Source organism: Engystomops pustulosus, chromosome 5 (assembly GCF_040894005.1).
Source record: "Engystomops pustulosus chromosome 5, aEngPut4.maternal, whole genome shotgun sequence".
In the NCBI taxonomy this organism is placed as follows: domain Eukaryota; kingdom Metazoa; phylum Chordata; class Amphibia; order Anura; family Leptodactylidae; genus Engystomops; species Engystomops pustulosus.
Genome location: NC_092415.1, coordinates 165,420,272 through 165,446,090, shown reverse-complemented (window position 1 = coordinate 165,446,090; position 25,819 = coordinate 165,420,272). Strand labels below are relative to the sequence as shown.

General features: G+C 41.5%; 2 protein-coding genes across 3 annotated transcripts in view; both read right to left on the bottom strand.

Annotated features, from left to right (window-relative positions):
* LOC140133460 (uncharacterized) overlaps positions 1-25,819 on the bottom strand; it is a 374,671-nt gene that overhangs the window by 250,529 nt on the left and 98,323 nt on the right. The window lies entirely within an intron of this gene.
* Positions 1-25,819, bottom strand: part of RFTN1 (raftlin, lipid raft linker 1) — a 258,871-nt gene that overhangs the window by 151,215 nt on the left and 81,837 nt on the right. The window contains exon 3 of the mRNA XM_072153674.1: positions 5,466-5,652. Within this exon, the coding sequence (XP_072009775.1) occupies positions 5,466-5,652 (187 nt within the window). The remainder of the gene's footprint in view (positions 1-5,465; positions 5,653-25,819) is intronic.

Below are 25,819 nucleotides of genomic sequence, written 5' to 3'. Positions count from 1 at the left end.
TGCTAATCACAGAACATTAGGCATGCAATCATCATTGCCAACTTGTCATAACAGCAATACTTTATGACTTTTTTGTAGTTAGAGTTATACTTCTTTTGTGGCCTAGGACATCTGCACACAACATACCATAACATGATAGAGTAGCATTGTAATAATTTACATTTATTAAAATCTCATGAACATTCTGGGTTAAAATGTTGTAGCAGAAACAGATTTCTACTGCAGGTTCATGGGACAGAGTTTTTGCTGTGCTTTCTGGTGAGGAATTAAACTTTTGCACTGCACAGGTTGAATAAGCTCCCCACTGCCAGAGAAAAAACAGCCGATTTTGGCTGGTTTCAGTTGATTGCAGAATCGGCTGTAGAACAATCAATGTTTAAACTCCACCTTCATTTTTGCTTTATTGAGCATGAGCTGCACCTATGGCACAAGCAGAGTGAAGCTGGGTTCTATTATGCTGCCTATACTCAATAGGAGTAGACAAAGGTGCAAAGCTACAGTTTATGTTTTTTCTACTCCATTTGCAAAAAAAGTTTTTCACAAATGGAGTCTTTAGCCTGCCTCGCCCACTTTCCAGAAAAGAGCATGTGGCAGGTAAAAGGTGGACCGAACAGCCTCTGACAGATGAACTAACTTTCATACCAGTTGTTAGTAAGGCCAATGTAGTGAGCTGTGCACCTAATTTATTACCAGGCCTGCACCTTGCCAGAAATAAGCCACATGCTGTGCTGGGCAGGGCTGGCACCAGCACTGGCCATCACTGGCCATGCCTGGGCAAGTGCAGGGGCCCAGTGCTGCTGGGGGGGGGGGGGGCACATAAGGCTGTACATAATGAATCCATGGGGTTGGAAATTTAAGTGGAAATTTTGAGGATTAGGTTTAGGCATGAAAAGCATAACTAAATACCCATCAAATCATGAACAAGTGCACATGGTCTTATTCTGGGACAGTATACAGACGGTCCCCTACTTAAAGACAACTGACTTACAGATGACCCCTAGTTAAAGACAGACCCCTCCGCCCACTGTGACATCTGGTGAATGCTTTATTTTAGTCCCAGACTGAAATGATCAGCTGTAAATTATCTGTAATGAGGGTTTTTTGATAATCCTTGGCCCCAAATGTTTAAACTGCAATTGTCACTGGGGAAAAAGAAGTTTTGTATGGATCTACAATTATAAAATATGCAGTTTTGACTGCAAATTCAACTTAAGAACAAACCTATAGAACCTATCTTGTATGTAATCCGGGGACTGTCTGTACATGCATTTCAGATCTCAAGTGTCAAAATCAATTTGGTCAAACTCTGCAGCAATTGTCCCAGGGCCGGTATAAACATGAATCCGCTTTGCCACCTCTGAACATGACCCATATCAGCAGGAACTGCAAACTTTGATACTGTAGCCTGTTCCTCAAGCAAACTAGAAACAACACGCTGCTTCTTGTAATTAAGTTTCCGCGTCATTTCCTGCTCAGCTGCTTGCAGTTACGGCTGTGAAGCAAATAAACTATTAGCAGCTGGATGTGATACTGGCAGAGTTGTGCCGGCATTGTTATGTGGGCACGCTGGAATCCTCACACTCCTCTAATGCAGGAGAAGCCGGGTGCACAGCATTTGGTTTTCATTTAAAATCACTTCTCTCCTGCATACTTCACTCTATGAAATTTGTCTCATATGCAGCCGAGTTGGAAACCGCAGTCTTCCTGTACTGGTTTGATAGGATGCTCAGAGGGTTATTGTCTTCATCTAAGGATCACAAGCCTCTACTTACAGAATGATCAATTATATAAACTATGATATTGTAACGAGCATAGAAAATAAAAGGTCATCTAAATAATGGGTAAAAAATTGTGAAGCCACCTCTGATCATTACCAGACAACTACTTGTAATACGACCATCAATACAATCAACCTTAGTTTGTATATGTAAGCAGTAATCCAATAACATTATTGTATTTTGTGGCTGACACCTGGAATTCTATTATTTGCCAGGGGCCAAAATTTTGATGGAATGGGTTTTATCAATGTACTGAGGTGACCAGATTTATAACATCTCCTACTAAACACTACAGACTAAGAACAGCGCCGTATCGTGTATGTGAACCACAGATCGCACAGGAGCCTCTTTTATGGACCAAACGGAATGCTGGGGATGGGATTCCTTGCATCATAGGAATATATGGTGTGCTAGGAGTCCCCTAAACAGCAGCTCTGACACTGTGATACATAATTACAGTGTTGTCACCACTGTTTACCAAACAAGCAGGGACTCCTTTCATCATATATTTCTATCATACAAGGAGTCCTGTGCTCAGCAGTGTGGTTGTTCGATGAAACAGGACCCTACAGGATCTCCACCAATAACTGCTATTACTATAACAAATCGTCTAAAATTTCCAAATAAATTATAAATAATATAATGTTAGCACTCAGGGTGTACCACTTTGATTCAGTTTCTATGGAAATAAATGCGATCGGTAACCTGTCTCTATCAGTCCTGGTGTATACAATTTCGATTGTCCTTGGCCCTGACCCCGAATCTTATGACTTTAGGGTCGGGGAGACAGATTGTTCTCCTGTCTAGTGCTGCCCTGAGCTGCTCTCTGCCTCTAGCCCCCACCCTTGCATTCCATGAAGACACTTCCTGTCGGCAAGCAACACATCCTGAGGAAAGTAAAACTACAACCCATGTGTGAGGAGCTGCCTCTTCCCGGAGCGCCCCTCTCACTCCATAGGCTGGTGTTGACTGCCGTGCGTCATGCGGCAGTCACTACCCCTAATCCCGCCCCATCACCAAAATGAGCTGCGGACCTCTTCTCCTCTATCCATACAACATGTTCCTCAGCAAAGGCTAGTTAATCCTTTCAATTTTTTTTCTGCTAATATGAGGTTTCATCACGTCAGAGTGGGCTTTCAATCCAAATGATACATTGTGCCACTGAATGACGAGGTAGATCCTTACCCTGTTCAATGCTGAACTGTCAAGCAATTCCAGCTTTAGTTTTGAAACAATAACCCATGGAGAATCTCCATATTATCTTGTTGCATTTGACTTTCAAGGGGAACCACCATTTTTGCAAACTCAGTAAAACTAGAAAGTTAGTTCACAAGTTCAGTTTTTCAGACTGGGACTGAGAAAAAGAGGAGGAATCATGCCTCTCAATTATACGTTCTCACCCATTATGATCCACACCTTCCCTTAGCTTCAACAACTGCATTTAAAAAACTGAACATGTGAACAAACCCTTAGGCTTCCAGTTAAATAGGCTTTGTCAGATACTTAAGGAAATTAGCACCTGGTGCCAGATTAACATCAATAACTTGCAGATATCGGAAAGTGTCCTCTAATTTTGATCTGTGTACTTTTTTATTTATATTTTTATTTTATGCATTAGATGATATAGTTGGAGATGACTTTGAGATGAAATGGTGTGTTATTCTCTAATGTTGATCTCCAATGTATGTGAAAGGGGCATTATTCAGGTGTTGCTACTAATCACCAGAAATCACATTCATTTCCATGTGAAGTTATCACTTAACCATGTTACATGGTAATGTTAGTTGACATGATATTGCTAAGTATCAGGGGTAGGGGCTGCATACTTGTATTTAAAAACTTGAGAGCAATGGAGAACCCAAAATCAGTATACAGCTCAGAGCCCATGGTAACCTTTCCTGTACAGCTAAACTAAACTGGACCTATATGTGTACAAGGTCGTAGGCCTTCTTTCACAAGGCTACATCCAACTGTACCCCTGATAATACACTGTAAGGACCTGGCGGATCTAAGATTGCTACACTAGAATACAGATGCAATATTTAGAATTTGCAGTGTGAAAATAGACTAATTGGGATTAGCTAATCAGCCGGGACTAAAACCGGGGTGCCTGCTTATGTCTTCAGGGAAGCAGCAGGGCCTGTGAGCGTTCTGTAAAGAAGATTGATTAATACACAACAAATAGAATGCTAATATACTACACTACAATCTACTACAGTGAAAGGCTAATTTTAATATAATTAACCTGTCATTGGAAGGATGATAAGTAAAGCAAAGTAGAATTTCATATCTGAGAGCAAATCTGACTAATGTTCATTATCATGCTATTCACACTGCTAACCAGTTATTAGCAGTGAATGCCAAGTACAGAGCAGGCAAATCAAACTTGTTACTGACTCAGGAACCAGAAAGCAAGATTTATGTTAATCTCCTAATCTACAATGTCTTCAAATGACCCTGAATGCGATAGTCGTCAGCATTGAATTATTACCAATACATTTTCCCGACTACTCACCAGGACACCCACTGTGCCTACTATTACTCTCCAGAATCTCCACAATAGGTAAAAGCTGTTTTACGTGCTCTAAGCACTTGGCACTTGTAATCTGTTTTTCTTACAATCTTTTTTTTCACCGTAAATTACTTATGTGCTGCCAAGAACGTCTCAGAGCTTTCGTTACAACCACTAATGTGAAATAAATAAAAAAAACTGAATTTGACTGTAAATACTGTAGTTCTTACATACAAAGATATTTAAAGCATATGAAGTATTACATTGAAATTTTCACATTTGATAAGTAGACATCGTACTCATATGGGACCCGGTAGCTGATATATGCTGTATCCTTATAATGAAAGACAGGTTTTGTTGATATAGTCTCTGCCTAGGAAATGTATGCCTTTCTTCATATTAGTTTGGCAAGTATAAAGTTCATACTGACTTATAGAGGAACTAACTTTTCCTCATTTTACAGACACAAATTTAAGCACACTTGATCGTAAATTTTCAGGTAATAGTGAAGGCGTGTTTTAAAGGAGAACCTTCACCAGATTTTACCCTATTAAACTACCAGCCCCCTTAGGTAGATTATGAAATGTCCTTTCTATAATTCCCCCTTTTATGTGAAATCTGTGCCATTTACCTATAAAAAATCTCATGCATGTAATGTGAAAATGAGATGACAAGAGTCATATTTTCCTGAGATGAGTCAAGTTTAGAGGCTGCAGGGTTAATGTCACTTCAGATGCCCCTATCTTAGGTTATAAAACATGCTTTTGTCATGTGTGTCATATTAAAGATTTAAGAATCTCATCTTTCAGATCAAATCATGCTTATGGATCAGTGATCGACAGACAGTTGAAATGCAAGCTGCCAGCCTGATGCAATGTGAAAGATGAGATTCTTATCTTTAATATGGCGCCAAAAGCATGTACTGCTTTGTGTGATTTTATTGGCTGCAAATCTGGCAGTGATATGATGCGTATAGATGCTGGCAGACTATACTCAAAAGATTTTAGTAATATTAAATAGTCAGACCAGTCTTATGTTAAGTAGTGCGGAAGATGTCTGGCAACTAAACATCTGCTTTCTGTGGACAGAGAAAAATAAACCAAACCCCCAAATCAGCCACTTTTACTGTATTGAAGGCACCAAGTCCAAATCATGATAGAATAATAGAAGATTACCTTTCTGTCTTCTTTATAAGGACCACACGGAACATCTCCTCCTGAGGAACTCTCTCATTCCCTTCACTGGACTGAACAAACGGGTGTATTGTAACCACGGTGAAGCCCTGCTGGTACAGATCTTGTAACTTCTCAGGTAGATCACGCAAAGAGGCAATCCGGACAGCAGATGTTCCCGGTAACTGGGCTACAAATGAAAGAAGGGAAGAAAATTGTACTTATAAAATGATGTAAATATACAATGTATAGTTTATGGTGACACTGTGTATTTTATAGCGTTGATTCTGAAGTGTCACCTCTTTATAGACGAGAATCAGTCAGTGTGTGCGCCTGTTTTAATCGCGAACCATTTTACCCTAATCGGTGAATCCCTGATCCAAGAAAGAATAGGACATGCTGTCGGACTGTGATGAGGAACCTTTCACAGGCCGAGTGCCAAAAGAAAAGCAAAAAAACTCCACTTGTTTATCACAAAGTCCCAACACGACAATTTAATTAGCAATTTATTGCTTCCTGCTCTGCCACAGCTTTAAGTTGTTTTGGCATCTTTAGGATACCAATACAGCTGCAAGAAGGAGAGGAAGTTCACATCATCATTGTACCTTACCGAAAGAGTCCCCTTGAACGTGAAGAATCGTAATGTAGGAGGTAGGTGCTCCAATGATAATCCAGCCTTGTCCACAGCTCCTAGCGTCTCCCGTGGTCCCCTAAAGTGTTACTTTAAAATAGTGTGGAGAGCAGCACATTCTGGACTACCCAGGACAGCTGGAGGATGCCTTGAATCACTCAAACTGCCAGGCAAACACAGTCTGTCAGTGACAGTCTGGGTGCCCACAGCAATGCCACCTCTGGTATGAGTGCCATGGATCCACCAACACTACTCTAGGACATAGTTATGACATTTGGTAGTGTGAATACATTAGGCCTCATGCACACAACAGAGTTGAGTTGGTGCCACAAACTCTGGTTAGTTCACCCCCCCCCCCCATCTTCTATTTCAATTATAGAGCATGTCCTTATCCTGCCCGTGTTGCGGCGTGGTCAGTCTCTTTCAATTGACATGGTTGTGCTTACTTGTCAGCAAGGTCATAAACAACACCACACAGCATGCACACACATTGGGGCACATTAACTAAGGGCTTTGCGTCACACTTTTGTCGGACTGGGCACATTCTTCTAGGCTAAAACGGCTTGCACGCAACCCTTTTATGGTGCAGCTGCACTGGCTTCCATGCAACACAAATTGGCAGGTCATGACCGATTTGGACTTTAACTTGCAAATTGTGTCGCACGCCCTATGTTAAAGGTGCACCACAAAAAAGATGGTGTGGGGAATAGACAGATTCATGATTTCTGGTGCACGACCTTAGTTAATCGCCACACACAGTATAATACATGGAAAAAGCACTTTTAGTGCAGTTTCCGACTTTTTAAGTAAATATGCCGCAATGTTTAGCGAGTATTTTAAAAACAAAAAAGGAGAGAAGGCCACAGCATCCAATATGATGAAAAAAGGCTAAGCCTTTATTCACACAGTCATAGAAAAAACTGCAAAACTGCAAGGTTTCGATTCACCATGAATCTTTGTCAAGCTTGACAAAGATTCATGGAGAATCGAAACCTTGCAGTTTTGCAGTTTTTTCTATGACTGTGTGAATAAAGGCTTAGCCTTTTTTCATCATATTGGATGCTGTGGCCTTCTCTCTTTTCCTGCACACTGGGGCCCTGGCCTGCGTGCATCAAACAAGGCAGCTTTTGGTAAATACATGGGTTGCTGTCTTTTTTCTTTTTTTTTAGCGAGTATTTTAGACACTCTTTGCCGCCTGTATGTAGTGTAATGGAAAATACGTGTTACAATGACGTGCAGTGAAATAACTCCAAATTTTGGAGTAACATAAGCCAACCAATAAATAGATGGTATAAAAGCAGGGTAAGCACACTTTTCTTTTGGTTATACCTGCCATGGAAACAAACTTCCTGAAAACCCCCTTTCCATCCAGAATCAACAACAATATTTGATGCATTTTTAGTCATAAGTTTTGCGTTTTAGTCACTTGACAGTGTAAGTAAATCTGCTTCTTACCATTATATTTAAAAAAGAAATCTCAGAAATAATATATGTGTAATGGGACTACTTCATGTCTGAAATCCAGCTGAACTGGAAAGAATTGGAAGAAGAAGAGTACAAAACGTTACTAGTCAGCTAATAAATAAACAATATATACAGCCCTGGAAGAGACACAAGGTATTTTACTTCCCTTTTTAAAAAGTAGGACAATGTGATCTCCATTGACTCTCTAAATGGAAATACACTCTGCTTCTATCTTCCATTAATAGAACAGGTTGAACCCACTGAGAATTGTACAATCCATCCATAAACATTCTATTAAAGAAACATATTCTCCAATGTATTCCCACATCTAGTTCTTCTGTATCCAAGCATGACCACAGGCTTTAAGCAACATCTTTGTTTTGTGGGAAATTGTTCATCGCTATGTTTGGAATATGCCTCTTAACTATTTCTGCTCACACACTACATGTATTGACGTGGAATCTCTAAGGTTGCTAAATAGAAGTTGGAGTTTTTAGTACATATCATTGAGAAATCACATACATGAACTAGTGAGTAGCCAAACTCCAGTGTTAAAAGTTGGACACTCTCCCACATGTGTATAGAATCTGCATTAGTAGAACTAAAGTAATTCTAAAACAAGTGACCTACATGTATTCCAAATGCAAAGCTAATTTTTACAAACAGATGAAAAGCCGTGATATATAGAAATGTTTTCTGAGGATAAAGCGACATTTTCACAGCTGAATTAGACACAATGTTCTACACCCATCAATCAAATGTTCCAACCATATGTCTAAGCGCAGAACTGGTAACACTATGGCCCATGGTGTTGAACAGCATATTATTACCCTGAATATAAAACAAGGCTAAAAACAACTTTTTATGAATATAAAAAGCAGAGTATTTAGGGGCATCTTTAGCTACATCTAAGCTTTTATGAGCTGATACATATCCCCCTGGCCAGCACTGTTTCACTGTTGTTGCAGTCAAGAACCTGCATTTAATTTCCCCCCCATGTTTGTTAAGGTTTCCACTGGTTGCTGCGGCTATTCCCACATTTTGCAAATAAATTGCTATCTAACTTACTTATCCATTAAATTGGTATTCGACCAATTGTATTTCTGTAACCAACCCTATTTTCCGCGTTGAATGACAGATGTCTTGGTGGAACCTGAATGTAACTCATTGCACTGCGCTACTGATCCCTTACAACCAGAGTTGTGGCTTAACTGACAGATTTTTATAAGATAAACTCGAGTTTCATGTGGATCTTCTGTAGTTAAGCCCAACACAAAGTGCCGCGAACCAACATACAGCTCTTATAAGTGGTTTGCACTACAGCTTTGCAGCACTGGGGTCTTGGGTTCAAGTCCAATCCAGGTCAACATCTACAAAGAGTTTGTATGTTCTCTCCGTGTTTGCGTGGGTTTCCTCCAGGTCCTCCGGTTTCCTCCCATACTCCAAAACATACTGGTAGGTTGATTAGATTGTGAGCCCCATTAGGGACAGGGACTGATTTGGCAAGCTCTGTGCAGCACTGCATAATCTGCGTGCACTATGGTAACATATGAATTATTATTATTATTATTATCACTATTTCCAAAAAAAGCAACATTTCTTCCAAAACATTCTTAGAACTGTGTGTTTAGAAATCGGAAATTGCAGCACCACATATAAACAAAGTGGTAACCAGAAGGTTTAGAAGAGTGATTTTGGAAATACTTACTGTACTGATTATAACAATTAGTTTTTGTGATGAAAAGTTGATTCAGGGATTTATTCTAACAAGAAATGAGTGGACACAAACTCCATGTACGGGTGCACCCACGCGACCCTGTTCATATTGCCGGATTGGCTGACAAACCAATCCAGCATACTAATGCCAAAAGGGTCTTTTTTGGCATTTGGGTGTTTGGGTCTTCAGACTGAAGAATGTGGACTAAAAATAACTGCCTTTAGTCCAATATTAAAAATCAGGCAAAAAAACAAACATTACAGATCTACATGAACCATAAGATCAGACGACCGCCAACATATAGGTCTGTAATGTGTTTATTTTGGACTTTGTGCATCAGAACTCTAAAATTATAGGTTAAACTTGATGGGCCTGAATCTTTTTTGGACCTTACTTATACAGGGTTCCCAAATGTGTTACCACTGGCCCCTTTTGGATTAAACATGAGAAAGAAACCTAAACTTACCTCTTCCAATTGCTCTGGTCCTGTGAAACGCCTTTTTTTTCTTATACAAATTCAGTATAAACACACCCCTAAATCATTTGCGGGATACTGTTTAATTTACAATGAAAATAGTTTATATTAAACATTATTAATCTTCACCACCTCAATTAATTTGCCTCTGCCAACAGAAACCAGTGGTTTTGAGAGGCGCCAATCTAGACCGAGTGTACTCTGCTCAATCCAAAACTTCCAATGCATAGTAACTGAGATGCAGGAAACCTAATGTAGATATTTCATCAAAATAAAATAACTGTAGAGAGCATAGATGGTAAAAGAGACATCCCGCAGGCAAATACTAAATCTCACGCTTGACCTTATGTACAGTCAACTTTTTTCTCACAGCTCATTTCATTAGCAGAGGGAATCACAGAAATAAGAGGTAAAACAACTTACTCTTACTTCCAGAAAGGTTAAAATAACTAATGTCAACTACAAATAATCAGCCAGCGGTTTTGCATATTTCATGTAGTTTCCCTTGATTTCACGGAGTTAATGACAACATCTGTGACTGTTTTTCATCCTGCAATTGAAGATTTTCACGCAGAATTCACAACTGCCAAATGTCTCTCCTTATTTCTTCTTTTGCCGCTTATGATCCAATGATCTGTACTAAATAATTTATCAGCTGATACCTTGCCACAAGCACTGGAACTATAGGTAAGGATAACACTGCATACCTACCTTATTCTTTATTCTTACTTAGGGCCAACTACTAGCAAGATTACCGTAATTCCTAAAATTCTACCTAATGACCTGTCAAATATCTTAAAGAAAGCAGGAACTGCAGCGCAGGGTGCTGGAAGCGTCACAGCTTCGGGAAGGCTTTCCGTGACTGTGGTGTCTTAAGTAATTCAGTTCCCAGACAAATACATCAATCTTTAGAAGACAAAATTAATTTTCAGTTCATTATAATAGAGACGAATATGTGCATCAGAAATTGGGGCAGTCCTGAGGTCTTCCCTTTAATGTATGAAAACTACAATACGGTTTTCCCTATTTTACCTCATGTTTTGTGTAATGTGTGTGCAAGTGTGGGGGTCGGGGCAGGATATTAGGTAATTTACTTATATACATTTTATTAAAAGAACAATCACCCTGCCAGGACCTTATGATAGTATTCTTGAATATAAGATCAAGACCCTGGCAGGGAGATTGTACATGCACAGATAGAGATGTTATTTTATGGTCAGAAATGTCTGTCTGATGAGGTAAAAGACAGGCAGCCTCACTTTACATATCAAGAAAGCAGCACAGAACTTTTATTAGATGTATATTGGTAAATTACCTAATATCCTGTCACCCACACTTATACACACATTACAAAAAATATGTGGTAAAGTGTCCAACCCCTTCAAAGGAAATCTACCACTGGTGTAGCTTGTAAGTATGCTGGAAATCCTCCACCCCCTTGACTTTATCTTTAGAACTAGAGGGGGGCAAGGCTTTTTATTAGGAATGTTGCCTACATACTAAAGGCAATAAAGCAAGCTATAAGGTACTGTTTGCTTGTGGTGATTTTTCCCTTTTTATTCGCCACAAAAGACTGTAACACTAAAGTTTCATGTACTCAATGGAATGTTCGCTCAGAGTGGGAGGAGGAGGGGTGAGTGCTCCTCACCCTTCCCATCTCCATACAAAGTTGATGGTGTACGGACTGGATGCCATAAACCTCTTTGGGAGCAATGCTTTGCGGCTCTATCACAGGGCCACATACGGTGCTGTGCATGAGGCCTAAGAAAAACCTAATGGGGTATATCGTTCTATATGATAAAGTAGAGAGGTAAACATGCACAATGTTCATCCAATTCATTTAATCCTATTTATAGTCAATATACAAAATCGTATCACTAAGTCTCAATATTATCATGAGGGGTCTGATAATGTAAAGGTTTTGTCAGGTTCAAATTTTTATACCCTTTTATAACCTCTCCAAATACGAGTATATGATGAGTATATTATTACATTATATGAAAAAGGGTTTACGTGGTGGTTAATGTATAACCCATTAGCGCTATGCATATTATGCATTATCATTATCTTAAATGATTAAAACCAGATGCAGAGCTTTACAAATAACATGGAGAACTTCAGCAGCTGCTCTTTAAAAAGTTTATTTCTGCCATAAATCATTTACTGCAGTGCTGTCTAATGTAATGCCCCCCCCCTTCTTATGTGATAAAGATGGCGGGAAAGAGGCGGAGCTATAGCCATTTCTTCTTTACTGTTGGTTTAGCAACTACATGGCAAGTTGGTGTTACATTTCATATAGCCAGCAGCAACCTCTTTTAGCTATCAGTGTGAATATTAATTTAGTACGTGTCCCCAGTGGAATATCTTAAGCTGTGTCTATATATCAGGAGGGAGCATATGTAAATGATGCCGAGTGCGGCCAAGTGAAAGGGAAAGAGAGATGAGACTGGGGAACGGCAAAGGAATTTACTTAAGAAAACTGTTTTATCTCAACGCTAACGCAACTGACAACTTCACTCTTAAGATCTATTCCTTTTCCCCCACCACAGTCCCTGGTGAATTCATGACATTAATATCTGTAATCTGCATGCTTATCCCTTAGCAGGCTTAATCATGTTACATAGTGAAAAATATTGATTTGGTTCCCTCTGCCTAAGTATGTCTTCTCTGGGTGATGAACTCGGGAAGCATTTAACACACATGGACAAGATCTATGGAAGTGACAGGTGTTCTTGTAGTTCCGCTCTAGTTACCTCTATAAGCATATAATGAGTTATGCTGAAACATAAGCACATACTCCTTTCACCCAGACATCTATCAGCAAACATGCCTGCTGTTTTGGTAATGCTAATTTAATTACATTAAAATGGGGTGCAGTGAGGGATATTTGACTTTTAAAAAGGCTTTTTAATCATCTTGCTTGGCAGCAGGGGTCATCTGGCAGTGGGAGGAAGAAGTGCCGAAATGTCAAATAATGTAGAATGATAACATTTGGCAAACACTCTGGTGCCTCGATTATTTACCTTGTCATAGTTCACAAAAGTATCATCTGAATGTAACCTACTGACATACATATTCACTATAAACAGCTACAAATTCTAGTTTGGCGAAAGTCCATTAAATACTTAAAGAGTTATTCACGTTTCTGCAAATAATTGATATTGTTTGTTTAATGAAAGGTTATACAATTTTCTGTATCAATTTCCTAATGGTTTTCTACATCTCTGTCTGCTGTCATTCTATGGCAGTGGTGGCGAACCTATGGCACGGGTGCCAGAGGTGGCACTCAGAGCCCTCTATATGGGCACCTGTGCCATCACTCCAGGGTAGAGTTTGCCAAACAGGACTCAAGGACTCTTGCAGTCCCAGGACCCTAGAAGGAAGCTACAATGATAACCAAACTTCTTCTCCTTCTTTCTACTGTATTGGTGTCCTCGGGTGCCTATACAATTTAAACCTGTGACAGAGCAGGGAGTAATAAGTTACTGCTTAAATTGTCGCATCGGCACTTTGCGAAATATTTGTGAGTTTTGGTTGTGGTTTGGGCACTCTGTGTCTAAAAGGTTTGCCATCACTGTTCTATGGGAACATTTATTGTTTACTTTTGTGTTTGCATGGGTTTTCTTCCGGGTCCTCCGGTTTCTTCCCACACTCCAAAAAAAACATACTGGTAGGTTGATCAGATTATGAGCCCCATTGGGGACAGGGACTGATTTGGCAAGCACTGTGTAGTGATGTGTTATCTGTGTGTGCTATATAAATAAAGGAATTATTATTACTATGTGAGGATAAAAACCAGTCCATGGTCATGTGATGTCACACAGGTGCACAGCTTTAGATTTATTATATCACACAGCTCTGATTACCCTCTCTGATAGAACCTGTGTGACATCACATGACCATGGACTGGTTTTTATCCACAGGAAGTAAACAATTATGTTTTCTATAGAATGTCAGCAAGCAGAGATCTAGAAACCATGATCATCAATGGAGTAGAAAATGGACAGAGGCGCCAATCTGGTATTCTCTCTGTATAGAAAACCATGAGGAATTACTTTACAGAAAGTAAACTGGAAAATATCTAACTTTTCATTATACAAACAATATCAGTTATTTGCTGAAATTGGACAACCACTGTAAAATTTTGATGTTTGCAGTTAAAGAGTGATGAATATAAAATTAAATTATAGGTAAAGTGCAATGGTTATATATCACTCCCAACACCCATACTGATCCCTTACCACAGATCCTGATCTCCGCTCCATTGCACTTCCTGGGTGTCTCCTAGAGATTAACAGACGTAGGAAAAAAGGATTCCGTGTCCAGCTTCATCCAAGATAATCCACACTTTTATTAGGGCATGCCCGCTTGAAACATGTTGGCCATGTAACACTCTGGAATTTTAACAATTATGCCCTAATAAAAGTGTGGATTATCTTGGATGAAGCTGGACACGGAATCCTTTTTTCCTACGTCTGTTAACCTGTTGCAGCCCTTGCAGTGGGGCAGTCCGTGCTTCATTGGATTCTCCTGTTTGGCGTGAGGTGAGCTGGACTCTTTCAACTTTTCTGTCTCCTAGAGATCACTACAACCCATGATTGGTTAAACAGCTACTTCCTTCTTTGGTGTAGGAAACACCCAGGAAGTCCAGTGGTGGAACTGGAAGCAATGGTAATAGAGCAGAGGGGGCACAGATATGAACCTGATTATTTTATGCCCCCCCCCCCCCCCATAGAGTCCCTTTAAAAAAGTGTTCTCTTACAATTATCTCATATACATTTTTATTTTATGCTTTACAATATATACAATTTATGAGATAAGCTTAAAATACTGCTATTTTACACATGTTAGGATATATTCACATTGGAATAATGTTTAGGAAAGTGTGTGTTGTCTTTTATTTTGATCTCCTGTGTATATTACTTCTGTCTGATCAAGTTACACTAGATTTCATTGGACTGGACAGTGTGAGTGTTCAAAGACACTGCCCCTACTGATCACTTTCCCCAAAACTACTACTCTATTTAGTATTTAGATGACATATCTGGAATGCTGACACATCCTCTTAATTGAAAATGTAATTATGCTAAACAATACAAATAGTTAACAATACATTTTATACATAATGACAGGAAATATACTGCACAAATAGTATTCAACATAGGATTTCCAGGCCAAATCTTATAAAATGTCCCCAGAAACACGGGAAAACCTCATCTAGAGCTTCCTGTCTGAGGGCACAATCACATTTGCGTTTCTGTATCACAGCTGTTGTGGATTCCATGAAGAAACTTTGTAAATTATGTGACCTACTGTATATTATTCACACTGGTTAAGGGGCCGCTCAGCTCCCCACAGCTCCCTAGGTTCTAGTGCCACCATGACAGACCCTGGGACCTCTGGTTCAATGTTGACATCTGCTTCTTCCCTTATTTTTTCCCGTTGTTGTACAATCAGTAGCATTACACCGTGCACCAATCTGTTAAAAAGTAGAGCATGTCCTACTCAGAATCCTTTCTCACTAATCATTTACAGACTTTAGTTCATGACGATCTGTGAAAAATGGGTGACAGACGAAGGCAAATCAGACGTGAAAAATGGATGAAAGAAGTTTTCATGACCAATATTTGGAATGTTTGTGTGGATGAAGCCTTAAAGGGAACCTGTCACCTCGAACATCCATTCTAAACCGCACACAGTGGGGCACGTTTACTAAGGGCTTTGCACCGGTTTTCTGACAGACTTTGCATGTCATTTTAGGTCTAAAGTGCTTGCACAGGTATTTAAGAAGTGTCTGTGCCACTATTGGGTGGCACGCGATCCTTTTGTGGTGCAGCTGCGACACAAATTAGGGAGCATTCTGATTCTCAGTTGAACCAAGTGCCATATTTACCATGCAATATCTGTCGCACACCCTATGTTAAAGGTGCACCACAAAAAAGTTGATGAACTCTGTCTGGCCAGTGCAGGGAAGTGCAAGATTCATGATTTCTGGTGCACGTTGATAAATCGGTCGCAGCCAACATTATACACGGGCAGAGCACTTTTAGTGAATTTTCCGACTTTCTTAGCAAATGTATCCCAATATTTTACAGACAGGCATTCCAAGGTTTCTGATGTTCACTAAAAATAACTTTCATTACCGCATCCCATCACTAAGGGGGCGAGCTCTCAGCTCCAGTCAACCTCCCCCTGCCTCCTCTCTGCTGTTTATCTGCCCCACTGAACCGCCGCCCCACCCTGCGCTCTACTGCACGGCACTACCCATCTGTTTGTAAAGTCAGAACATGCGTGGTGTGAAATGGAATTTGGAGTCGCTCCGCTTGTCCCCGGCTTACTTCTTCAGTGCACCACGCATGTGCCTGAAATGAGCTAGCCAGACACACACCAACGTGAGTTGGTGGAAAGCAGACCGGCTAGCTCCAGTGGTACAGGTGCATGTGCGGTGCAGTCAAGAAGGAAATAGGAGACAAATAGGCCGGCTCCAAATTTCACGGTGCACAGGTTATACACTGACATTACGAACAAGGGGGCAGTGACGTAAGGTAAAGGGCAGGGCTTAGGGGCATTGCAGTGGGGCGGTTTTAGGGAGATAAACACCAGAAAGAAAGCAGAAGGAGCTTGACCGGAGAAATGTACATAAACATACAGAACTCGGATTAGAAACATCGGAATGCCTCTACAGCAGTCTGTAGGGTTTTTTTGCGAGGTTTAGAATGGATGTTTGAGGTTCCCTTTAAAGATGTCACAGTTGTGTAACAGATTCAAATTGCTGGCTCCAATGATTACATATAATCAAGCTCCATTAGGATTACTCTATGTCTTATAAGATTCATGGGATGTCAGCAGATGACCCTCAGCATTACATCCTCTTCTTGAGAGCCAGCAAGGACAACTGCCATAGAGAATATGACCCACTCTCGAATTATCCAACTAACGTATAACAATGGGATAACGCCTATGCTTTGTAGGGTCACACGTTTAATTAGCAAAATTTATATATTTATATATTTATATATATTTTTCACTAGTTAAGCATGTTTATACTACATGTGCAGAAGACCTACTACCTACTTACCAAAAATCTTTTTTACTGTCTATCCCTTCCTGAAAGCAACATCATAGTCAGCTCCATCCTGTGTATAAATAATGGTATGTCTGCAGGACACTAATATCTAGCAGATGGAGTAGTTACTTAAACAGAGATAACTTTTTTTTATAGTAAGGGGGGCATCCTGAAATAACAGGACCTTCGGTGTAAACCGCGAGTTTTGCTTTAAGGAATACATTTGTTACGAATTAAAGGCAGAGAAAGATAAATGGTGTTGAGAAATGTGCACATTAATAGATCCTGTATCTAGAAACAACAAAACTGCTGGTATCTATAGCTGTTCTAGTTCTGTCACAATCTACTGGCAAGGGCACAATTATGTGTGAGTAAGAGGCCGTGTGCCTGACAACGTATGCCGAATATAAACACAAATGACAATAATGATGATTGTAACAATGTGGTTTCTAAAAAGCTTTTATCTGCACAGCTACCCATTGTGTTAGCAGGCGAGCAACCGCATGTGGCTTACTAAGTTGTCTCGCAGTTTGGGTGTCTTATCTTCTCCTCTGCTGCAGGCCTGTCTCTGCACAACCAGATACTGCTATGAGGAAGACAAATTCATCTTACAAAGCGGATTTTGTGCTCTAATAAACTACATTCAAAAAAGACAAACCTTTAACGTATAATTGCTGCTGTAAAATGATCTATTTGTTAGTTTTCTAAAAGGGATATTCTAATGATATATCCAAAGGATGGTAAATGACCATTGAAAAACCATTTAAAGGACATTTACCACCAGGATAAAGGATTGTAAACCAAGCACACTGACATACTGGTGTGTGCCCCCTCTGGCAGGACCCACTCTTCTTTTAGCTTCTAATGTCCAGTTTTTTTTTTTTTTTTACAAAAAAAGGCTTTTAAATGATGCAAATGATGTTAACATCTGTGGAGCCCGGAGCCCCTCAGATTTATTGCATCAGTTTTAAAGCCTTTATTTTCTTAAAAACATGGGCATAGTTATCTTAAAGGGGTTTGTCCACAAAAGAAAGTTCTTAAATCTCAATCCCCAAGTGATCCTACCATGATAATGATAACTTTTAACCCCTTACTTTGCAATTTTTCTTAGTTTTTCATTGCCTGCTTTTGCTCCTGTCCTAGCATTAGCTCAGTGTAAGATCCTGATGTGTGGGTGTGGCCTGGCTGAGCAGTCACATGGTGCAGAGCAGACACTTCCTGATCCCTCTTTCTGCAGCACTCCTGCACCTGCACCTCCTGCGCTGACATTTCCTAGAGGGGAGGCTGTGACGGATGGGGAGGCAGTGCAGAAACCTTACACCATCATCTATAATTTTTCTGTGTACACCTTCAAGTCTTTCTGCTGGATCCTCCATAGTAATTATGTCAGGATAAATAAAGGTCAAGTCCAATCCATCCTCCTGCTATCACCTTGTGTTCCTGCTGACGAACTCCTTCACATCACCAAAACCATAAAACATACCATCACCAAAAACATACAATAGGCAGAACATGTCACTCATTCATCACCACCACTCCATCATACATGCTGCAGAACATCTGCCCCACACATCGCCGGCACCATTCCAGCATACTCTCTGCAGAGCATCTCACCCACACATTACCGACATCACTCCAATATACTCTCTGCAGAGCATCACACCCACACATCACTCCAACATACTATCTGCAGAACATCTCACCCATACATCACTGACATCACTCCAACATACTATCTGCAGAACATCCCACCCACACATACCGGGAACCAGAGTGGGCTCATTGTCCCCAGGATGAATAAGTGATGCAGTGCTGGGCTCCTTTCAGGGAATGTCTGGGGGAGACCCTGCTCCCTTCCTGTACCAGGAACCAGGGTGGGCTCCTTGTCCACATGATGAAGTGAAGCAGCGCTGGGGTACGGTGGGGGAGTGTCTGGGGGACACCCTGCTCCCTCCCGGTACCGGGAACCAGGGCGGGCTCCTTGTCCACATGATGAAGAAGTGAAGCAGCGCTGGGGTCCGGTGGGGGAGTGTCTGGGAGACACCTCGCTCCCTCCCTGTAGCGGAAACCAGGGCAGGCTCCTTGTCCACATGATGAAGAAGTGATGCAACACTGTGCTCCTGGTGATGATATAACAGACTTTCTTGCTCTGTTACCATAGTTATGATGTGTAACTGCCATCCCTGCACATCACCACAACACTGACCATACTGTATGCACTTGAACCAACAGCCAAACGTAGTGGTGATCACATGACTTGCCCAGGCAGGTGCAGGACATGTGATGTGGACATGTGACCAGCGGCCATCTTCTGTCCTGTGTATGCTCTGCAACGGACCGCACGGAGGAAATTCACGGACTGATTAAAGGGCCGGTAGCATTTTAATTCTTCATTACAGTCTATGTCACCAGCATTTACTGCTAAAGGGAGCAACATTTGAAATAACAACTAATTATATATCAACTTATATTTTGAGTACCCATTTGTATATGAATTATGCTTATTCCTGGAATACCCCTTTAAGAGCAAACCTATGGAACCTATCTTGTACATAACCCAGGGACTGCCTGTATATTATTTTTCTATTCTGAATGTAATTAAGAAGCTTGTCTTCGTGGAAATACCTCTTTAAAGAAGAGCAGATTCTGTCAGAGGGGGCACACACCAGTATGTTAGTGTACGTGCTTTACAATCCATCATCCTGGTGATAGATGTTCTTTAAAGGAGTTGTCCAGGCATAGAAAAAATATATGATATATGACTGGAGGGGCATAAAAAACAATAAACGACAATGGTTGTGACGGTACCGCTGGTAAAGAAGCAGAGACCCAGCAAGGGCGGTGGAACAGGAGCGTTGTAGCAGGTGAGTATAAGTGTCTAATATGTAGACAGGGTAAACAAAGACAAGGAAGTCTCACAACAGGTCAGATGTAGAACAGTGGCTATTTAATAAATTGGGTGCACCTAGTCAAAGTTTATACTGCCTATTATTTGGCTTACTTTTTAACCATAAATCTGGGACAATACTTAAAGTGTAGCTAAAATATAAATCAATAGTAGAGACGGTAATAGTAAACTTTGCATTATACTTTATTTTAAAAAAAATCCTGTGTCCTTCTTTTTCCCCTGCCTTTCTTCATTATTTAATTTAATTTATTGTTTACATCCGTTTTCTGTCATTTACATTACTGACAGCTGAGCACTTGATAATGTTCCTGATGAGGAAGAGAAGGAATTAGAAAGATGTCACAGAGAAGCTGTTTTTCTTCATGACACATATGATCTGCTCTATTAATTTCTCAAATAAAAAATCCTTCAAAGGCTTAGTTACCCTTTAAAAACTGGTAAACTCCTTGGCCAAAGGTAGGATCATAGAATCACTAAATTCATTTGTAGTGTTGGAAAATACAGGGAGGAGGGGAGCCAATGACTATCACCTTTGTCTGCTACATGGTATGATCCTATAATAAAGGTGTTACCTTCCTTTGTCATCCTGTCTGTGATGATAATTAGATGGCTGCTGAGAAGTGATCGCTACTCAACAGAAAGTGTTAGCCTATTGTAAGGGTTTATAGGTCAGTGTGAAAACTGTAATATCACAGGATTTTTTAAATACATCTAATGCAAAAATCCATGTAATATAAAAATATATCCTATAAATGTTGATTTAAACAAATTATTAAATCTAGGTAGTGACAAAGTCACAAAGTTAGAAAACATAAAAATTCTTAGAATTTTTTTCAAAAATATGGTCACTTTCTGATGACAGATTCCCGTTGGCCACAAGAAAAGACAAGCTAAGGTATTGGTCCATAATATTCAGCATGGTTGTTATTTCACTAATTGTCAAACTAGCCATGATACTTAAATGCAATGTCCATTTTAGACAACTTATGTCGGGAAGAAAAAGCTCTCCTTACGTGGACTTTGAAGCATGACTTTCCAGAAGCCTAATGACAACATGGGGGATTAAAGTAAAACCAGTATATCTATTCCAAAAGTAACAGATTCCCAACTCTAGACGGCGCTGCATCATTGTCTTTGCATTTTGTCAGTAGAGTGTAGGGATCTGGTATAGATGAGTGAGAGGTTTTTGACTAGGGTCGTAAAGTAAGAGTATTCATCACGGAAACTTTGCCAATTATGGTCGCCTTTCAGGCGTGTAGGGACTCCCAACCATTCATGCTCCTCTGGGGGATTCTGGGAAATATGCAAATAAGTTTTCCAGGATGGGATAAGGAAAACATTCTTTTGGATTCCATACAAGGTAGCCAAAAGAGGCAATGTTTTCAAAATCAATTGTAGTCTGCAGAGGGAAAACTTTTTTTTCTCATTATATATTTTTTATGGAGCTTCTTTGAAGGGGTATTGTGAAGTTTATTATTCATGACACAGTAAATTATAAATGCAGCATCTTCTGGGATCCATACATATCTGGAAAAACAGGGTCCAGTGTCACTCGTCCTGTGGTCGAACTGAAGTGAGAGTTTGCCGCACATGCGCGACAACTCTAGGTACAGGTCTATGGGTGCGACAAAAGTAGCCAACTCTATATTGCATTTTTTATTGCTGCAAAAGACATGAATGGAGAGGCATGTAGCGGCACGGTGGCTCAGTGGTTAGCACTACAGCCTTGGAGGACTGGGGTCCTGGGTTCAAGTCCCATCCAGGGCAACATCTACAAAGAGTTTGTATGTTCTTTCCGTGTTTGCATGGGTTTCCCCCCGGTCCTCTGTTTTCTTACCACACTCCAAAACACACTGGTAGGTTGATTAGATTGTGAGCCCCATGGCACTGGCACTGATTTGGCAAGCTCTGTGCAGTGTTGTGGAATCTGTATGTGCTTTTTAAATAAAGGAATTATTATTCGTGTAAGTGCGATTGTACAGCAACCTCATTTAGCTCAGCCACGGGAAGGTGGTCATCAGAACCAATTCTCAAGATAAGAGTAGGTCCCACCAACCCTGTCTATATGACATATCCTGTGGATATATCATAAATATGAAACATGAGAAGACAAAGAGAGATGAGTAGCATAAAACAAGAGCAAATAAGGGAATATAACCAAAAGTGGAAAGAGGATATTGCCCATCAGGCCCGGCTCCAGCACCCGGCTAACCCGGGCAAGTGCCGGGGCCCCGGGGTACTGGAGGGGCCCACGGATCTCCCCGGGTCTGCAGGACATCTGCCCCGCTGCCCGGGAGATTCCTTTCCTCTCTCATTGCGATCTGTGTCCTCCGGACACAGATCGCGATGAGAGCATTTGCACTCACTGCTGAAGGCTGAAGGACCTTTGATGATGTCATGGTCACATGACATGCCGGGGAAAGCAGTAACAACACGGAGAGAGCTGCATCAGGTGAGGGGGAGACATGACAGGGGCCAGGGAGGGGAGGCAGTGTGTATACAGGAGGGGGTCAGTGTGTATACAGGAGGAGGGCAGTGTGTATACAGGAGGGGGGCAGTGTGTATACAGGAGGAGGGCAGTGTGTATACAGGAGGGGGGCAGTGTGTATACAGGAGGAGGGGGGCAGTGTGTATACAGGAGGGGGTCAGTGTGTATACAGGAGGGGAGGCAGTGTGTATACAGGAGGGGAGGCAGTGTGTATACAGGAGGAGGGAGGCAGTGTGTATACAGGAGGAGGGCAGTGTGTATACAGGAGGGGGTCAGTGTGTATACAGGAGGAGGGTCAGTGTGTATACAGGAGGGGGGGCAGTGTGTATACAGAGGGGGTTCAGTGTGTATACAGGAGGGGGGGCAGTGTGTATACAGGAGGAGGGGGGCAGTGTGTATACAGGAGGAGGGGGGCAGTGTGTGTGTATACAGGAGGGGGGCAGTGTGTATACAGGAGGGGGCAGTGTGTATACAGGGGGAGGGGAGGAATGTGTACACGGGGATGGGGGGGGGCAGTGTGACTACTGGAGGGCGGCCCATAAAGGGGCCCACTAGGGCTCTGTCGCCCAGGGGCCCACTAAAGCCTGGAGCCGGCCCTGTTGCCCATGATGACTAACAACCTATTTCACAACCTATAGATATCTAAAATTTGGCAACAAGGGTTTAATCCCTTTGCTTCATCACCAGAGGCGGTAGAGAGCATTACACATGGCCCATTAAAATCATTGACCACTAGGTTCTCTACAGAGAATGAGAACAAGACTCGCTCTTTGAAGCCCTCTGCTCCGACTAATCAAATAAATTCTGTTATGCCTATAAATAATAATGCATACAGAATTCTCTGCTTTTCTTTTTAGATTATAAGGTGCGCAAAAAGCCATTTACTAATGTACTTACGTAATGATTGTTAAGAAATTGTATAATGAGGAAAGAAAGTCATGAAAGTGAATAACATGTCATTTTTGGCTGTACGCAGTAATGGATTTTAACGCTTCAGATGTGACAGGTCCATGACAGCTACTATTGTGCCACTGAATTGACTGTCCATGTGCCTTTTAAAGGCATTTCAAACCTTTGTGCTCCTATAGGGAAATTGTGAATGCATACATTGTTACAGCAGCAAAGGAAAGAATTAAAAAGAGAAACTTTTCTATTCTAAGGGTACATTCACACGGCAGTATGCATTTTCTGTCCTGTATTTACAGCTGTATTCTGGTCGCAAATACAGGCTGTATGACATCTGTATGTAGCCTGTATGTAACCCGTATTTTCACAGTATTCTGTAAAAAATACAGTGGGCTTGCAAATGATGTCACTTACTTGGCCAAGCCCAAATTTGATTAGCTGACAAGGCCAGACTCCATTTTATCTTTACTGAGAGTGAGGCTAGATTCCATTGTGGAATATATAACTGGATATATAGATGTACATGCTTGTATCATCTATACATGCATATTTGCAGGTATACAGCATAGGAGTAGTAGTACTGTGTCCCCATATATACAGGATTGGAGTGGTAGTACTGTGTCCCCATATATACAGGATAGGAGTAGTAGTACTGTGTCCCCCTCCCACTTGGCAACGGGCATGTCCCCATCCCCCTCTAGACAACGAGCATGTCCCCCCTTGTCAATGAGCATGTCCCCCCTTGGCAACGAACATGGTCCCCACTCCCCTTGGCAACGAGCATGCCCCCCCCTAGACAACGAGCATGCCCCCCCTAGACAACGAGCATGTCCCCCCTAGACAACGAGCATGGTCCCCCCCTAGACAACAAGCATGTCCCCGAGCATGTCCCCCCTAGACAACGAGCATGGTCCCCCCTAGACAACGAGCATGGTCCCCCCTAGACGAAGAGCATGGTCCCCCCTAGACGAAGAGCATATCCCCCCTTGGCAACGAGCATGCCCGCCTCCCCCTTGGCAACAATCCCTTTTTTGTGTGTTTGTTTGTATTTTTTGTCTTCCAGGACCGTGCATGCTGTGGACTACTTCGGATTCGTAGGATTCCGTCGATGACTGGCATTTTTTTTTTACAAATAAATTGGTCAACGAGGGTGTGTCCGCATTTTCTTTCAATAAAACTTTATTTTTGTAATTAAAAGTGTTTTTTATTTCTTCGCGAGACTCTATAATCAGCCATAATAGTGGTGCTGTCTAGTTGACGGTGTTCATTATTAAGGGCTGGCCTTAGTGTTTGCCTTTTTTTTTTGGCAAACGGCCATACCATTACCCCGGTACCCACCGCCACCAGGGGTGCCGGGAAGAGCCGGGTACAAACCAGTACCTGACCGTCTATAGATGGTCAGGTGCTGGGGCGGCTGCAGGCTGTTATTGTTGCGCTGGAATAGCCCCCCAACAGTGGGCTATCCCAGCTCAGTAATAGCAGGCTGCTGCTGCTTTTTTGTATCTGGCTGATTTGGACAATAGGGGGGAACTCACGTCAATTTTTTTTTTTCATTTTTTGGCCAAAAATTGGATCGGCATGGTATCGGCATTAGTGAAAATTTGCTAAAAAAAAGATGGCAAACACTAAGGCCAGCCCTTAGTAATGAGCACCGTCACCTAGACAGCACCACTACTATGGCAAATTATAGAGTCTTGCGAAGAAAACCCACCACACTTTTAATAACAAAAAGAAAGTTTTATTGAAAAGAAAATGCGGACACACCCTCGTTGACCATTTTATTTGTAAAAATAATGGCAGTCATCGACGCAATCCTACGAATCCGAAGTAGTCCACAGCATACACGGTCCTGTTGCCAAGGTGGAGGGGGACATGCTCGTTGTCTAGGGGGAGACGGACATGCTCGGGGGTAGGGAACATGCTTGTTGCCAAGGGGGACATGCTCGTTGCCAAGGGGGGCATGCTCGTTGTCGAGGGGGAGACTGACTTGCTCGGGGGTAGGGGAACATGCTTGTTTCCAAGGGGGACATGCTCATTGCCAAGGGGGGCATGCTTGTTATCTAGAGGGAGATGGACATGCTCGGGGGTAGGGAACATGCTCGTTGCCAAGGGGGATATGCTCGTTGCCAGGGAGGACTAATAGAGTCAGTCCCTGGGTTACATACAAGATTGTTCTGTAGGTTTGTCCTTAAATTGAATTTGTATGTAAGTCGGAACTGTAGACTTGTAACCCCAGTCAAAATTTTTTTGGTCTCTGTGACAATAGAATTTTAAAAATGTTGGGTTGTCATAAGAAACAGGATTAATAATAAATCTTCATAGCAGACACCTTTGATGCACATCAGTTGGTGCTGGCACAGATCGTGGCATTTACCAGTGCAGGGGACAAAAACGACTGCGGCACCTAATTGCGCTGGATGGCCAAAAAGTTATTAGCGCCTGAATATGGAAAAATGAAGAATTTTTTTTTTTGGACATTTTTCCACATGTATTAAAACAAAATAAAACCTTTACTATCCCTGTGATTGTAGCAACCCAAAGAATAAAGTAGACATGTCATTTGGGGCGCACAGTAAAAGCCGTAAAATCCAAGCCCACAAGAAAATGGCGCAAATGGGTTTTTTCACCAATTTCACTGCATTTGGAATTTTTTTCCCGCTTCCCAGTTCAGGGCATGGAATATTAAATACCGTCACTACGAA